Raw genomic sequence first — 18,356 nt, 5'->3', positions numbered from 1 at the left:
TATGGATTTGCTTCAGTAATCTTGATTTAAGGCTGAGGGGAGACCAGGTGCTGGAACAACTCTCTCCTTCATCGCAATTAGATCACAGGAGGGTTTTCATTGTTTAGGTTTTACTCTTAACCACAAGAAACAATGCTTTTGAAGACTGAACTATGTTTTTGACTAATTTTAACCATACCTACAATACCATAGAAGTAAATAAATAATTGCCAACTAAATATGCTTAGGATAAACTACTATACTGTTTACTTTAAATAATTTCTTCCCAAGAGTCTTATTAACCTAAAATTAGTTGGAGCCTCATTCAATAGACTCTTGAATAAAGATTAAAATATTTTGGAGCCACTACCCAGACTGTATTAGAATTACTGTGTGAATATAAAAAGATTTTTTTACATATTCCTCAGTCTCTTCACATATACTCTTATCCCAGAGTTCCCCCTCCCCCCATTGCTGATAGTAGCAGATACGATAATTACAGCTTTAAATATTAATTAATATTTAATTAATATTAATAACAGTAACCAGTTTTCTGTCTCCAAATAGGTCTATCTTGACCATCTCTCTCTACAAAATTTCAATAATGGTTCCCATATTTGTTTACCTTTGTTGGATTTATCTCTTAGAGCCATAGTGATTCTATCCATTTCTACTATATCTAGAGTTTTGTGAAGCCATGTATCCACAGTAAGGATATCTGTAGTTCTCCAATATTGTGCTAGTGACATTCTGGCGATTGTAACTAAATATAATATTGGCTTTAATCTTTCTCTTATCTCTTTGTTTTCTGCCATGTTTAGGAGATTTCGTTCCGGATCTAAACTAAATTTGATTTGAAATATTTTCTGTATTACCATGTGTCTCTCAGTCCAGAATTTTTTAACCTTAGGCCAGGGCCACCACATGTGGTAAAAGCTACCAATAGTCTCATTGCAAGCCTTGGCTGAAGAACGTGTATAAATAAATTATTATTATTATTATTATTATTATTATTATTATTATTATTATTATTTCCAGCATAGTCCTTTGTTGTTCTTATAAATTTTGCCTAATCTTGACGGTGTTAAATACCATCTGTGTATCATTTTTAACAGATTTTCTTTTATATCCATACATAAAGTGGTTGAGATCTTTCCCCCAAGCTCTTTCCCATTTTATCAAGTCTGTATTGTGACCTATATTTATTGCCCATTTAATCATACAAGGCTTGATTGATTCCTTTTCTAGATCTAATTTTAAGCATAATTTATACAGTTTCAAAATCCTTCCTTTTTTCTCTTTTCTGCTAATAATTTTGTCTAGTTCTGTATTTTCTTTTCCAGTTCCACATTGACTATTGTCCATTCTATATCTTTCCACCAATTGGCGGTATGGGAACCACTGAAGTCTTATTTCCTCTTCTTCTAATTCCTCTCTTGTTTTAATCCTCTTTTTCCCGAACTCTTCTTTCAAGATTTCTTTATATTTTAGCTTTAATTTTTTTTGGGGTTTGTGTATCTCTTTTGATTTTCTTGTAGTTCTGTAATTAAGTTTTTTTTCATTTTTTAAACTCTATAAGCTAGAAATTTCCCTGCCTTATTTCTGTGTTCAAAATACTTCTGTTTTGTGAATTTTAATTTTTTTACTTATTTCCTCAGGCATTAAATAATCCTATTGTTTCTATAAATAGTAAATTTCTCTTTGGATTTTTCCCTCTTGTGGATTTTTTATTTTTGCTTTTTCTTTATCTTGAATTTCCATTGAGATTTCTTGGATTGCCTTTTTGTTTTGTTTTTTCTTCCTTTCACTGTTTTTTTCCCCATTAGCAAACCTCTAATGACTGCTTTTGAGGTGTCCCAAATTGTATTCATATTTACTTCTCCAACTGTATTCTCATTAAAAACAATATTTCATTTGTTCTTTCATTTGTTGTATTATTCAATCATCTTTAATTAAATATTCATCTAATTTCCATGTGAATTTCTTTTTGGGGGTATATGTTTACGGAACAATTTGATTGTGGTCAGATACTTTATTTACTTTTATTTCTACCTTTTTAATTTCTTTCCATAAGTCCTTTGAAATAAAAAAGATATCGATTCTTGAAGCTGAGTAATGTGGGTTTGAAAAGAATGTGTTTTCTTTGCTAGTTCCATGTTTATTTCTTTACAGATCCATTAGTGATAGTGTTTCCAAGAGTCCAAAAATGTTTGGGGTAAAATTCCTTGCTTTTTATCAATTTTTTAAAGAGGATATTCTATCCAGCAGGGGATTTACCACCTCGTTCCAGATGCCCATAAGAATGTGTTGGTCAGATTTCAAATTTTGTATTTTTTTTGTAAGTTTTTAAAAGAATTTTGATTTCCCCCCAGTTAGTCCATATAAACCTAACACTAATGTTTGTTTTCCATTTAATGAGATATCTATTGCTATGTATCTTCCCTCCTCATCTTTAAAGACTTCTTTTGTTTCAATATGATTTTTAACATAAATTGCGGCCCCATTTTTTTTCCTTATCCCCTGCTGAGATAAAAGTTTGTCCCAATTTCAGATTTTTCAAGCATTTTTCTTCTTGTTTTTTAATTCTGGCTTCTTGGATGCAGCATATGTCAATTTTTTTCCTTTGTCTGGTTTGTCTTAACCATTCTCTGAGGCTGAGAAAGTGTTTCTTGCCTAAGGTCCCCCAGGGGGTTTCCGTGGCTGAGCAGGGATTCGAATCCTGGTGTCCAGAGCTTCAGTTCAAAGTCAAACCATTATACCACATTGGCTCTCTTGTTTAAATACCTCAGTACTTTTCATTTCCAGACCCATGGGTTCTTTAAATTCTTTAAGCAGATGGGGTGCCTAAACTATTTACAAATGCTGTCTCTATAAATTCAGCTCTTGCCTTTAGTTTACAGGAAGAATGATATCAGAATTCAATGTAATCAGTGCATTACCCGTGAAGTGAATCTTCATAAAGCACCCGTGCAGTTGGTCAGAAGCCATGCATAGAGGACCCCTTCCAAGCAGTAACGTATTTATGATGCACTTCATTAAATCTGTGGGATTTTGCTATGGAATTTCATGGTTGTGCTCATAGAGGCCAAAATTTAAACTGATCACTTTATTATGCCTCAAAATATTCTTCCAATTATTATGCCTCTAAAAAGCCTAAGAATGGGTTGGTGGGATAGCATTTCCTACTCTATCACTTAATTCCTCTTTGAAGATACTTAACTCCTGGCTTTTGGATAAAACAAATGAGCGAGAGTGCAATCCACATTCCTTTAAAGAAAATGGAAAACTCTCATTGATTTATGCTGTTCTGGATTGTATCCAGTATTTGCTTTGTTCTTTGTATTCTTATTTTCCATTGGAAGCAGAATTCCATGCGGAAGCTATGTGGCTATAGTTCAAAGTCCTTCCTTCTAGAAACCTGAGACAGGTTGGAAAATAAAGGTGTGATTTCACACAGGATTACTTTTCTAGGCTCAAGTTCTTTGCTATCATGTGGCACACATTGTAATCTCACATTCTTATCTTTTCAGTTTTAACTCTAAAGTAATGATTAACAAAGCAGATACAAACACTAGAAGGATATTGCAGGCAAAACTAAATAAAATTTCTTCAACAGCTGTCAGATCACTATCATCACAAGCCAGCTGATTACTCAATCCCACAAAAAAGCACAACAAATGTATTTCCAGTATTAAATGATAACTTTGTAAAATTGAAAATCTTTTATGATACTAGGATGAAAATTCATAGAATCATAGAATCACAGAGTTGGGAGAGACCACAAGGGCCATCCAGTCCAACCCCCTGCCATGCAGGAACTCTCAATCAAAGCATCCCTGACAGATGGCCATCCAGCCTCTGCTTAAAGACCTCCAAGGAGGGAGACTCCACCATTCTCCAAAGGAGTTGTTCCTCTGTCGAACAGCCCTTACTGTCAGGAACATCCTCCTAATGTTGAGCTGGAATCTCTTTTCCTGTAGCAGAAAAGAATATTCAGGAAATAATATGTGGGGTATTATCCATTAGTTCAAAACTATTACTTCTCCCCTGATAACTACATAAGGACTTTCTTATCTAGTTGTTCACTTCCTGCTTTTTTACTCCATATGCCTTATTTCTGGTGACACAGATAGTTGTGGTACAAATCTGAGTAAAATACCTGTTTGTCTGTGTTGGCATTATCTCCATCATTATACCACCTTTTGCCATTTCTATGGATACTCCATTTCAATAATAGGTGGTGGTTGTTGTTGTTAAAAAGAGATTAATTGGAAAAAACCCAGAAACAAGTCTTTTGATTACTATGCCTGTGGAAAATATAAATATAGGGAATTTTGATATCGCCTTTAATAAAATATAAATCTAGCTTCAGAAAGATCTATACATCTTATTCTTTTTATAGGTTTCCCGAACAACAGTGAAATCTGAAAGCCTATTGCCTTCACTTGTATGGAAAGAAAGGGAAGTAGCAGCAGAAAGACAAAAAAGAGAAGAGATGCCTCAGGACATTTGAAGTACTGCAATTTTTCTTCATGAATTATTGGTTTAGTTCACTAGATGGCTATCATATACTAACCCAGAGACTACAGGGTAGCATTTTATTTATTTAAACCACTAATTTTGGAATATCTTAAGAAGCCTGCAATCTTAAGAGCACTACCAAAAATGATAAAGCAAAAAGGTGTGAATTACAAAATGTGGTGTTGGTAGAGACAGATGTTGATAGTAGAAGTTGTATGGCAATACACTAAGGCCTGTACAAATAATGCAGGCTGTGGACTGTCGGTTGCCCACAGATGTACTGATGATACATTTTGTCCATGTCAAGATGACTGTGTACTCAATTTGTTAATAGGAAGGTTTAAAATGGGGTGGGACATGAAGACCACCAAGACCATTTTGAGTCCCTGAGCACCTCTCATTTTTTGCCCCTGAAAAATATGTTGGCTGAAAATAGTTCTTACTCCCAGTGGGTTACTTGGGAGGCCACCAGGGAATATCAAATAATGTAGCATATATTCAAATAAAGGCAATGGCAAACCAACTCTGGGTATTCCTTGCCTAAGAAAATCCTATGAAATACATGGGGTTACTGGAAGTTGACAGTCAAATTAAATACACTTTCTACTACAACTAGCTGACTGAACTACTAGATATGTATATGCTACAGAAAATTTCATTTCTGGAATTTTTACTAAATTTGAACTATGTGCTATGCATTAATGTTGATGGCATTCCATTTCTTCTTTAATAAGTGAAATTACTATTAGGGTTATTAAAATGTATACATGGTTTGGGGTGTTAAAATATGTAAGCACAAACCGTAAACAGGAACACAAAAATACACTAGACAGTGTTGAAGCATTTTACAAGCAAAATATTTTACTACTTTTTCTGAGCTTGCAACGGATGGGATAAATGTGCTGGCTTACATATAGACTGTACATAAGCAAAGCTGCATTTCATGAAACTGTATTATACATCACTAGATAATGAAAGCCCATTGTCTTTATGAAGAAATAACCATCAAGAATAATAACAACAATAAAAATAAAATAATATTAAAAATAAAAAACCTTACACCTGTAGTAATAAATATATGTGTCTTTTTCACGAGCACATTATGTATTCTGGAGGCAAGAGCACTCTGAAATATCAGTGTTGGTTATGTTCTTGTCAATCTTTCTTTCACTTCTTAATTTAACAATGAAATAAGACTACACCCTCATCATATTTACTAGAAAGAAAGCTCCACCATACTCAGCTGAAATTAGCTGTGAATAAATCTGTTCAAACGTGGGCTCTAAGAAAGAATAGGCCTTTCTGCTTTGGATCCATGATTATTTTGAAGACAGCTCCTTCTTGGATCCTTCACTGGTCACATGTTAAAATGACATTTATAAGTAATTGCACCAGAATGTGGATAAGAATATACATGGAAATGCATGAAAATGAAACCCACTGAGTACAAAACAGTATGGGTAGATAACTGCTTTGTCATGTGTGTTCTGATGTTATCAGATTTATGGCAATGGTTGTTGATCCAACATCCAATATATATTTACTTATTCAAGTGTGCTGAAGCCTGCTTCTGCGCACAGACCTCATCTGGATTGAGGCACTGTTTTTTGAAGAGAAGGGTTTTAACAGCAAATATGTTTTTTTTTTTCACCCGCCAGCATCATGGAGCTAATTACAAACAACTATGAAATTCAGACTAATATTTTCACATCCTTTGTTTATCTTTATTGTTTTAATGTGCAAATGCACCATTTAGATCCTTGCATTTTAGAAACAGTAATTCTTCCTTCCCCTATTCTATAAATCTGACTCCAATATAAAACTAAAAAGTACTTTATCTAAGTTGTAATAAAAAAAAGAATATTAAATACCTTTGGTAAAAAATAGATATATTTAACATGATTAGAAAAGCAAATAGTTATGTTGTCAAAGAGAGTATAAAAATGTACACAATAAAGTTATAAACAAAGAAAAATACTTGCAGGTCATAATAATAAGAAAAACCCACTCCTTGGATATCATTTTTTTTCCTTGTTCATGTATACTGACCACTGAAGGTTGTAAACAACAGGAACCTTACTGGAAAGTCTCTAGGCTTTTCTACTTGTATCAGTGAAAAATTAAATTTAAGTCAGAATAAGAATCTGTAAGGCAATTGATACTTTGATTCAGCATATGCAAGTGTTGGTGAGTTAAGAAAGATTCCAGATATTCTGAACAGAAGCCAGAAGTAACAGACCATGACAAACAAAATAAAACCTGCAAACAAAACTTTGCAGGAATAAAGAGTCCATGTTTTGTTTGAATGTTGTTTTTTCTCTATATTTCTAAACTTAATATCTTTTAAAATTCAAGATGTTTGAGGGAGATGATATTATATATATATATATATATATATATATATATATATATATATATATATTGAGCAGAGAAAAACAGTTCCTCATTGATACCTCCTTCTGTTCATCCTGATAGGGGGCCTTCAAGCAATCATCCTGTTACATTGCATGTGTAATCCCAGTTTGATTTCTTCTCTCTTTGTGCCCCAGCAGTGTCAAATCCAGAAGACTGAAGAGTCCCAAAGCAAACAACTGAGATTACAGAAGGAAATTAATGCACAACCCCAGAACAACATCAGCCACTCTTTGTATGTTCTGTAAAAGAAGGAGAAGCACATCTAGTTCCTTTTATCCTTCTGAATGCCCTCTACATACACAGTCACACTCCTCATGGTGGTCCAAAGGTACATCAGTCAGAGATTTATGCAATCCTTTTCCACCGCTCCTGGGCTTCAGTTGCAAGACCTGCAGGGAGACAGTCTTGTCATTAGAATTCCACTTAGTATGCAGAATATATCCCTACTGCAAAGTCAGAAACAAGCTGTGCATAACACAGTAGTCTCTTTCACACCAATACAAACTTATGCTACAGCTGTATGGCACCTTGTTCATGGGTTAGCCATGCCACTTGTAGGGATACTGGTCATTTCTTGTTAATAGGAAAGCTTATAACAAAGAGATAGTTTCTTGACTCTAGAAATTCTGAATAAGGCTGTTACAATGTACAGTATTTCTTTATCTTCAGAATTCCTTCATGTAAGTCAACACCATTAAACATGCACAACTCCAATACAAATAAGCTACCAAGAGCTTCCCCACAACCATCCAAATATTGAATCAAGCTTCATCTATCTTACGTCAAGGTTAGCATCTGAAGTCACCATGGCTGAGCACCTATTAAGGGTAATGGCCTTTGCTGAGAAGTCCATGGTCAACATGGTCTTTGCTGATTCTGCCTGTTTTTCTGTCAGAGGGTGCTCTGGCTCAGAAGAAATGAGCAAAGGAACAGCAAGGATAAGCAAGAGCAGCTGTTGCCACCTCTTTACTCACAAGTTCTTTGCTGAAAGGTTAAAGGCCAGTGAAGGCACCAGAGTATATACTGACATGATATTGCTTGCAGGCCTCAAAATCTTTTATGCACCCAGATACTGGGCAGATAATTTCCCATATCTGGATAAGAGTTCTTTGTAACCTGAAATTTATTGTGCTGCAAACTGAATGCTGTTTGATGTAAACAAAAGTATTCTGCTAACCTTTGCTTGAGTCTAAATTTTGTTTGTTAATAACAGAGAGTCTTGTGCACCTTAAAAACTAACAAGTCTTATTTGGTATGAGCTTTCATGGACTGCAGCCTATTTTGTCAGGTGCCTCAATCACTTCACTTTAGACAAAATAAAATGTCATGACTTTAAGTTGCCATGAGTGTCTTTGTTGTTTCTGTTGCAACAGACTAAGATGACTGCCATCCTGAAAATTGTTTATGAATAGTTGTCTATGGCCAGAATTTTAAAAAAAGTTTTAATAAAACAGTGTACCTCATGGTATTTTTTGGTAACCTTTGTGGGGACGCATTGGCACTCAGTACAAGAATGCTGACAGCAGGCACAGTTTCCACCACAACGTTTAACCAGCAGACAAAGTGGCCAGAAGATGGTGTCCGTTCGTTTCAGCTCCTCCCGTAGAGAAACAGAGAAGTTGCGCGGAGTACAGCTATACATTCGTACCTCCTCTTTCAGAAGGTTTAAATCTACAACTGAAGAATTTAAAAAGGGAAATGTTTAGTGTCATTTATCTATCAGATTTCTGCAGCATAAATACCTCCTAGAAAAAAAGGCTATAAGATGTTTCCTGCTCCTTTCATACACATTTGTGTGTTTGCAGGAATGGATTTTGAAAGAAACTGATCAATGACAGCCCCCCCCCTCAAAAGCAACAAAACAAACAAACAAACCCAATGACTTGCACAATAATTGATTTATTTTTTCTTTTATCCACATCAGTGAAAATGGGCTCCCATTATCTGGACAACATAGCTGAGGGTCTCTCCTTCAGGTAAACAAAGGGTTAATAATGTGATGGTTTTAGGTTACAACATCAGGTGAGAACAACAGACAGCATGAAAGACAATTGCCCAATGAGGATGACCAGTTTATGGAGAAGAGTTGAAGCTTCAAGGTGCTTCCAAAATGAGAAGTTATAAAACACTGTGTCACAAAGCACAAGCGAGACTAACTGACAGATCTTCTGAGTCTTTGAAGAGACTCTGAGACAGATGGAGAAGGAGAGAAGGTACCACTTGGTTGTACCACTGGACACAGGAGTCTAGACTCCCAGCTTCCCATAAATATTCAAAGACCCAGAATGCTATCTGTACTGTGAGCAGAATAGGAACATTCAGTTAGCTAAATTAAAGTTTATGTTTCTCCTAACATTGGCTGAATATGACGTAGACTATTTTTGCAACTTTGTAACAACTCTTAATTAATGCCCGAAGGAAGTTGCCTTCGTGTACGTCATAACCTTTTCCTAATATAAGATCGCTTGCTTAGAATAAAAGCTTTTCTTAAAATAACTCATCTTTTCTAATCTCTCCATGTTCCTCTACTCAGTGTGTGCACATGTATGTGTATAGGGCTCTCATCTTCTATGGGAGCAAAAAGGACATCTCCAGAATCAGAGCTGAAACCCTTCAGTAATTCCCACTAGGTTACTTATTCTCATGGGGTGAATTTGTATTGGTAGTGGATAGAATTCTGAGATCCCTTTCCTACTCAAGAGCAGGAGACAGGCCTGGAGTTGTTATAACATCTATCAAAAACATTTCCAAGACTTTTACTTCAGCCAGTTTCTCTGCTTTCTGTGGTTTTGCACAGAGACATCCCCCACCCCCCCAAAAAAAATTTACTGAAATCTGGACCAAAAAACTCAAAAGCATCCCTTGCCTTGTTCACACTTTGGAGGCAAGAACTCTTCCACAGACTGCTTATTTCTTATCAGACTCTCTCCCTATTTCTCTGTATAAGAATGCAAAAAAAAAAAAAAAAAGTGTAAATTCTTTAAACCCATTGCTGAGTGGGGATGGAGGAAGAGAGCTCCCATAGTTAATTGCATCTTTAAGTATCAGGGAAGAACTTCCCTTCCCTTTTAAAACATACATGTGGAAGAAACGTTTCCTGCCTTCTATGTGGGTTTTGTGGCTTTCACTGGGTATGTTTGGATGGCACAAGCACCAGTTCCTCTCTTGGCAATGAGTCAGTGTGCTGAAGCACAATGGCAGATCCCTTCTAGTGTAATGGTTAAATAAATGGTCATTGTTCACTCATAGTCATAGCCCTTAGTTCAGATTTCATGACCAGATAAATCCATACATTATTCAATGAACAAAACTGTGGGTTCTTTCTTTAACTTGTAATGGGAGAGACTAGTCAGAGTGCAAGCTCCTTGAGGAGCCCTGGTGGTGCAGTTGTTAAATGCCTGTACTGCAGCCACTCACTCAAAAACCACAAGGTTGCGAGTTCAATCCCAGCGAAAGGGCTCAAGCTCGACTCAGGCTTGCATCCTTCCAAGGTCACTAAAATGAGTACCCAGATTGTTGGGGGGAATTAGCTTACACTTTGTAAACTGCTTGGGGAGTGCTTAAATGCACTAATAAGCAGTGTAGAAATGTACTTGCTATTGCAGACAACCTGATAAATCAGAGTTGGGCTAATTTGCCAGCACTAAGGACCAATTTAATGATGCAACTCTTTCTCTAGTGCCCCAGCAGTGACTAGAAGTGGAAAAGAGTAATTCTGGTAACCACATTTTCCCCCCAGCAATACAAGAAGTATTGTGACCAGGACACATATCCCTATATCCCTATTTCAGTGCTGAATTACACTTCCCAAAGGGTTCTAGGTGCACAGTTCCCCTCTGAAACATCTCTGAAATTTGGTGGGACTCCAGGGAATGCCTGGAAGTGCATGTACATATTGCCTTTGTTGTTGTGTGTTATCAAGGCATTCCCAATGTATGGCAATCCTATCACAGGGTTTTCTGGTGCTGAGAATGTGTGACTTGCCCAAAGTTACCAGTGGGTTTCCATGACATTGTTCCTAAATGGCAATAACTTTGAATCATTATACAAATCCTACTTAAGACTATTTCAAATAGGAAAATTGGGTTTCCTCGGCTTGTCAGAGTACACTAGGATGCTACAAGTTTGCATGTTTACAAAATATTATACTTTGCTTGCATAGATTACTAGCAGTTTTAGATAGTTTTTATGTTATCAAGTCTTTGAACTGAAAAAATCTCTTCTTTCGTTCCCGTATTTGTTTTACCTAATATATCCTTTAACACATTGTAGAATAAAATGCAAGTTGAGAAAACACACATACATACACACTCCCTTAAAATATTTACTTATCCAGAAGAAAATGTTATTTGGATCTACAAAGTGGATTCAGCTACAAAACCTATTATAATGTGAACATTTAAACACCCTTTTGAACTAGACTCCCTTTCATTCATCATCTTTGACACAGTAGTCAAAGAACTTTTTAGAACAGCCTCAGAAAGAACACAGGGTTATTTGCAGTGGCAATGTAACTGCATGAATCAGAGCTTTTACCTGAAAACTAAATCCAACTCAAACAGGGAAACGCTCATACTGTGTGCCTTCAAATAAAAATGTTTTTGAAGCACTGATTACTAAAAACAAAATTTGCAAGTGGAATATATAAAACTTTCAGTGAGAATTAAACAACCAGGTGTTATGATTTTTAAAATGTATTCAATTACAGCTGTGCTTCAAATGATCTGTATAAGGAATTTTTTTAGCACATAGTGGAACTTTTGTCACCATGCAAGATTCTGGCTTCTGCCACATCCATTGCTGGTGTCCTCAGATGTGCTGAGTATCATGCTCATCATCCTCAGCCAGCCTCTCAGATGGCCAGACTGACTGGGGAAGATGGGCATTTTCATCAAATACATCAGGGAGGTGCATGCCAGGTTTAGAAAGGGTGTTCTGTATGATAGCAGGATGGGATAGAAAGAGATGAGCTTTTGATTTTATGTGAATTTGCTGATTATTCATGAACAATTAATTCTGAATGAAACCAGAGAATTCATTTGTATAGGATTCTGCTTTCTTTTCAAGCAGAAAATTTCCTTCTTCAGTCAAAAGTTGAGTGTTGCTTTCCCCATTAATAGTGGAGGTTAAAGAAGAAAACAAGTGATTGATTAGTTCTTAGGTTTTTGATTCTTATGTCTTAGGGGCTATAAATTTAGGGATATTTTGAATAGCAAGGGGAGCTGCCATTTTATGTCCAACTGGATTCAGGAGATACTAAATTAATTTTTGAATGATACCAACGGTGGGAAAAGTGCATTTGCCAGCTGCCTAAAGACCACAGCTCTTCTTTCTTTCTTTCTTTCTTTCTTTCTTTCTTTCTTTCTTTCTTTCTGTTCAAGGGTCTCATAAGAGTCCCCATATCCCTCCAAAAATTGGCAATTTTGTTTGGGGGGGATTACCTCTAAAGGTCAACTGCTGTTCCTGGAGGGTTTCAGGATTAGTGAAGTGCACTCTACCCAAAACCAAGAAAAACACCCCTGAAAACCCAGATGTGGAAGCCAAATGCCACTTGTGGATCAGATTTGTGTTTTTTTCCAACCAAATGTGAAATACTGCAATCTGTCATAGGCATATAGAGCTGGTCTCCTGTTACCAACATACATATGTGAGTTGACCTATGCAGGCAGTGCTAATTATTAGCCATAGTGAAAGGGGCACATTCTGCTGACTGTGGTTCCAAACTGCAGTTATGCATATCATATTGTGATTACACAGTGCATATCACACACATTGCATCCAACTATTGACATGTGTTGGACAATGTTGTTTTTCTGCATGGGAGCTGAATAGTGCTGGTGTAGCATATCTCCACATGTGGATATTTTCACTGTGCCTAGGGAAAACTTGGCTCCTGCAGCAATTGTTCACTTCTGTATTAAAACATGCATAAAAAGGAAATACTGAATTTCCTTCATAATGAAAGGATTCCTCCACCTCGCTACAAAAAGATGAGAATCACCCTTTTGATCTTAATATTAATCTACATTTAAATAGCTATGGAACTGGATTTTTGACAGATTCTGCTAGACATATCATAATTCAAATGACTGCAATAGAAGTAAAACAGAAGAGCCAGCATTTGTTATGCACAGACAACCAAGATGGGCTGTACACATATCAGAAGTCATTCATGATTGTTTTTTACATTGCTACCAACAATAACTGATATAAAGTTATGCAAGTTAAACTAAACTATGATATTTTAAGTCAAAGGTATATGTTCTATTAAAAAAATCACACCCCCACTTCATTCCCTGAGATACTCTATAAAGTCCCCATGTTGTATTAAAAACCAAACATTTCATCTCTGTAACAATCTTATATGTCATGTTCTCTCAGGGGAGAGATTTTCAACCATAGGCTATTATATTACAAACTCAGTAATGCAGTCTGAGGGTGGTCCTTTTTTTAGAATGGATATTGCAATAGTCTGATATGTTTATTCAATAGCAATTCTATTTTAGTGTCTCATTAGAATTCTTTTAAAAAGTATTATCTCTGTACTGTTTTCCTCTGGCTGCTGGTGGTCCAGAAATTTTTTTGCTTTGCTGGATTGGTTTTGAATAGATGCTAATCAATGCCTGTGGGTCACTTTACAACACACAAGTGATACACAGGCAAAAGAGCAATATTCTAATTAAGAAAGAGCTCGTTATATACTTTTAAAATACAGTTTACAACACTAGAAATCCTATTCATCACATCACCACACATAAGATATTGGAGTTCCTGTATATATATTGATAGCAAAGATGTAGGTAAGAAGCCAGATATTTATTCTATATTCAGGTGATCAGGGCAAACATCCAAAACTAAATTTAGAAAGATTTTGCCCAGCTTCCACTTTGTAACAAATTTCATTTTTAAGCTTTCCAAGACTCTAAATTTAAATTTGATACAACTCCATCCATATTGTCATAGTTGTGCTTACATGTATTCAGTGATTAAGCTAGCAACAATATTGTTCACATCACTATGCTTAATATTGAACATGTTCAGGTTATAATCCTGTGCAAACTCACCTGGAAGCACGATGCACTAAACTGAGTGAGACTTATTTCTGAGTAGACATTCCTATAATTACACTGAAATTATACAATGGGGCCCAGCATCTTAACTCAAGGTACATTCAAAAGAAAGTGAAAGAAAACATTTTTCTACCCATTACTGCATGCAGGTAAGGAAACAGGTTTTAACATGTAATTTGAACCCTATTGATTCAACAATATAATTGCCTGCCATCATGAATGACATGATTATTGTGCTGGATGAGATGGAAGAGCAGCAGTGGAACAACCTTCCCTCCAGGCTTAATGCAGCTGTAATCCTACCCTGCCTTCTCTTCCACCTTAGAAGAGAAGTTTTGACTAGTCAACAGATGTTGATTTATTTTAATTATATTTAAGTGTCTGCTAGGTCACACTAAGGCTTTTAGTCCATTCATAACACATTCATTTATATTTCTGTTCATAAGTAAAAATCTACTAAGTTCAATAGGTTTAATATTCAAGTGAGTGAGTATTGGATTTCAAGCTAAGGTATGCATTCTCATTTTAAAAAAAGCAATTTAAACCAGTCCCTATCACTACTAGGAGAGGGTCAAGTTAAAACAACTGGGATTTCATTTGTTCTTTCCAAATTTCTATTTTTAAAACATTGCCAATGTAATCACATTAAAGGTAAAGATAGACATAACAATCATTGAAAATTTTACTTTTATAAAAGTATATTTTCATATACTTATATAAAATTATATCTGAGGATATAATGGTTTCCCTTACTGTTTGCTGTAATAACTGTTAATGAATGAAGAGGAAGTCCAACTAATCTATGCTATTTCAAAAAGCTGTTAATGCATTATTTTGTGAAAGAAGTAAACAGCTGCATAATTATGAGCATGAAGATATAATAAACATACAGATGGAGAAAGAACCGTGATTACAAAGTTCTCATAGGTGGTTAACATTTGTGTACTTAATCAAAGCATGGAATTGGGGAGAAGGAGTAAGAGAAAGAAACAGAGGATGGAGAAAACTAGTTACCTCTAGATTTTCTCCCATGAATGTAAGCTTTTCCAAGAAGTTGCCAAGTTGGTCTGTATAGGTCTTCCAAATCTAATTGCCATCTATCTGGCTCAAGATACCTGATAAGTTCCTCCACTGTACTAAATCCAGCAACAGCATTGTTTAGCAGTTCTAATGGTAAAGCTGATGGTGGTAGCACGGTTGGACTGGTAGATTCTGTATGATGCTGAAATGAGACAAAGAACATCGTAAATGAATATAGAATAGTAGTAGAGAAAAAATGATGACCTCTGTTGACTCTCATAAATTGGAAATTTAAAATCTGAACTCAGTTACACTGTGTAATACTAACTGTAGTGACCTAAACCAAATGAGAGCAAAATGTGATCCATTGGCAACATACAACTTCTTGGGCTGTTTTCACTGAGCAAAAAGGTCTCCATACCTCTCCCCCCCAAAAAACCTAAAGGAATGCCCCCCTGTAAATGGCTAATAGTTTCAACTAGCCATTTCTTGTGGGGGGGGGGGGCAGATCACCATTTTTAGATCTCTAAAAGCATTTCTATAGCCTTTCCTCAAATTAAGACTGCAGAAATAATCCACATTGAAACCACTTTAATTGTCATGGCTCAATGCTACGGAATTTTGGGAATTGTAGTTTTGTGAGACATGTCTCCTTCTCTGTCAGAGAGCTCTGGTGCCACAGCATGCTACAAATCCTAGAATTGAGCCATGGCAGTAAAAGTGGTGTCAACCTAGATTATTCTTGTAGTGTGGATGCAGCTTTAAATAATGGGACTTCTTGTTCTAGGCTCTTTCTGCCTAAAGAAAGGTTTATATAGGCCCATACTCCTTGAAATAGTGAAGATGATCAAAACTTGGCCAAATAGACAACAGTGCCCACTACCCCTGGCAAGTGCTAATTCCTGCCCTGGGTCCAATTGCTAGTCCCAAATAGAGTAGGGCAACTGTATTTTCTGAGTGGTGAGCTAGTATTTATGGAAATCTCATTTGTTCAATTGGTCTACTCTAGATGGCACTAGCAACTGGATTTATCGACATATATTTTATTTTTAAAAATAAAATATTTATTTTCTTTAATAAATACATTCCTTCCAGCTTTCATTATACTGTATAGTTTTCCCCAAACCTTAGCTATAAAATTCCAGTTTAAAATTAAAATATTTGATCCTCAGGGACCTAAATGAGAGTCTTGACCTTTCCTCTGTGTTTTTAAAAGATTGCTTCTAGTTCAGTCCAGTTACAATGCAATATCCATGAATGTTATGTAACAAACTCTTTCCCTCCAATGTTCACTGACATCCTAACCCCCCCCCCCAAAAAAAACACTTTTAGCCTTTTTAAATAGTGTAAGTTTCAACTTCAGAAATTTTCAGCATTAAATTTCAAATTGATATTAACATAATAATGATTTCACACATTGTAAAATGGCACTGTTTTACTATGTATTTATTTATGTATTGTATATTTTTATGATTTTTAAAACCCTGGTGGTGGATAATTACAGTTTCTGACAATGTGCTGGTACAGTAGTAGAATATTAATGACAGAGACACCACTACACCATATTCTTCCCCATATCTCACTAGGGACAAAAAGGTAAAAAAGAAAACCTTTTTGAAAATCTAAACGGGAATGGGTTTTACAAATGTGAAATTCAAACATTGATATCACTATTATTATCTCAGGATAAGAGGCTACAATCAGGAGAAAATACAGAGAAATAGAATGGTTTCCAATTGGCAAGGGAGTCAGGCATGGCTGCATTTTATCACCTTATTTGTTCAATTTTTATGCTGAACATAAAATAAGTAAAGCACAATTAGAAGTGAAAATTTGAGGAAAAAACGTCAACCATCTAAGATGTGCAGATAATACCATACTACTAGCAGAAAATAACAAAGACTTGGAATGATTACTGAAGAAAGTCAAGGAAGAAAGTGCAAAGGCAGGTTTATAGTTGAACATTAAGAAAATCAAAATAATGATCACTGATGATTTATGTAACTATTAGACAATGAAGAAATTGAAACAGTTCAATATTTTCCATAACATAGCTCAGTTATTAATGAAATGAAAACTGCCATCAAGAAATCCAATGAACATTAGGACTTGGAAGGGGAGCTAAGAAGTTACAATTTAGTATTCTAAACTGTCAAGATATATAATTGAATACTAATGTTAAAATGTTTCATATTTCATATTTCTAATTTCCATGTATGGCTGTGAAAGCTGGGCAGTGAAGAAAGCTAATAGGAAGAAAATTTAAAACGTGGTTCTGGAGAAGAGATGCTGTGGACTGATAAAAAAGACAAATAAATGGCCTCTAAAACAAATAAAGCCTGGGCTGTTCCTAGAAGCCAAGATGACTAATCTGAGGCTGTTACACTTTGTCCATATCATGAGAAGATATGACTTACCAAAAAATATAATAATGCTTGATAAGGTAGAAAGCAGTAGGAAAGAGGAAGCCTGCATTACAAATGGGTAGACTCAATCAAGGAAGTCATGGCACTGAGTCTACAAGACTTGAGCAGGGTTGTTGAAGATAGGGTGTCTTGGAAGATTCTAATTCATAGGGCTTCCATAAGACAAAGGTTCAAAACACACTGCAGAAATAATCTGGTTTGAGACTGCCTTAACTGCCCAGGCTCAGTGCTAAGTATTATAATTTATTGGGAATTGTAGTTTATTGTACCACTAATTTTGTATTGTAATGGTACTTAATGGCAATCATTGGGCCTGTACAGACAGGCCAAAATAAAGCTGCTTCGGGTCACTTTGGAGGTATGCTGTTTAAATGATGCATCCATCCTAACAGGACAGAAGCCACACCAAAGGCACAGTCCAGTCCTAAGGACTGGAGCGCAGCTTTGCCACAGCTTCTGGACTCAAGATGCATGTGTCATTTAAACAGTATGCCTCCAAAGTGACCTGAAGCAGCTTTATTTTGGCCTGTCTGTATAGGCCCCAAAATAAAAATTATTAAAATTAGAGTTGGGATGAATAAATAGCAAGTCAACCATATTCATAAGAATAGAAATTGTTTAGCATGATAAAAATTTCAAGAAATGGTACATATTAAATCTAGCCATTTATTTTGGAGTGTATGGTGTGTATGAGTTCATATGAAAGTTGATCATGGAAAAAGGTGAATGTGACTATGAGGAAAGAGATATCAGGATCACATATAGATTTTTTTCAAAATCAGCAAAAACAAAGCTTGCAGATTTCCATTTATATTTATTTTATTTTTGGGAAAGCATGTTTAAATACTCAACACCAAATATTTTATCAGAACTATAGTACTGTATGTGAATGGGACAGCAAACCAAAGCAAGTATAAATACCCTA

At 35.7% G+C, this 18,356-nt stretch overlaps 1 protein-coding gene across 1 annotated transcript in view; it reads right to left on the bottom strand.

Annotated features, from left to right (window-relative positions):
* Positions 1-7,175: 7,175 nt before the first annotated feature.
* Positions 7,176-18,356, bottom strand: part of PDGFC (platelet derived growth factor C) — a 148,202-nt gene continuing 137,021 nt past the window's right edge. The window contains exons 4-6 of the mRNA XM_089525617.1: positions 15,000-15,207; positions 8,375-8,592; positions 7,176-7,304 (exon numbers count right to left, since the gene is read on the bottom strand). Coding sequence (XP_089381743.1) covers positions 7,188-7,304; positions 8,375-8,592; positions 15,000-15,207 — 543 coding nt within the window. The 3' untranslated portion in view covers positions 7,176-7,187. The remainder of the gene's footprint in view (positions 7,305-8,374; positions 8,593-14,999; positions 15,208-18,356) is intronic.

Source organism: Sceloporus occidentalis, unplaced genomic scaffold, assembly GCF_023333645.1.
Source record: "Sceloporus occidentalis isolate IW3139 unplaced genomic scaffold, rSceOcc1.0.p SCAF_5, whole genome shotgun sequence".
NCBI classification, from domain to species: Eukaryota; Metazoa; Chordata; class Lepidosauria; order Squamata; family Phrynosomatidae; genus Sceloporus; species Sceloporus occidentalis.
The sequence above is the reverse complement of the archived record's forward strand: the minus strand, read 5'-3'. Positions and strand labels throughout refer to the sequence as shown.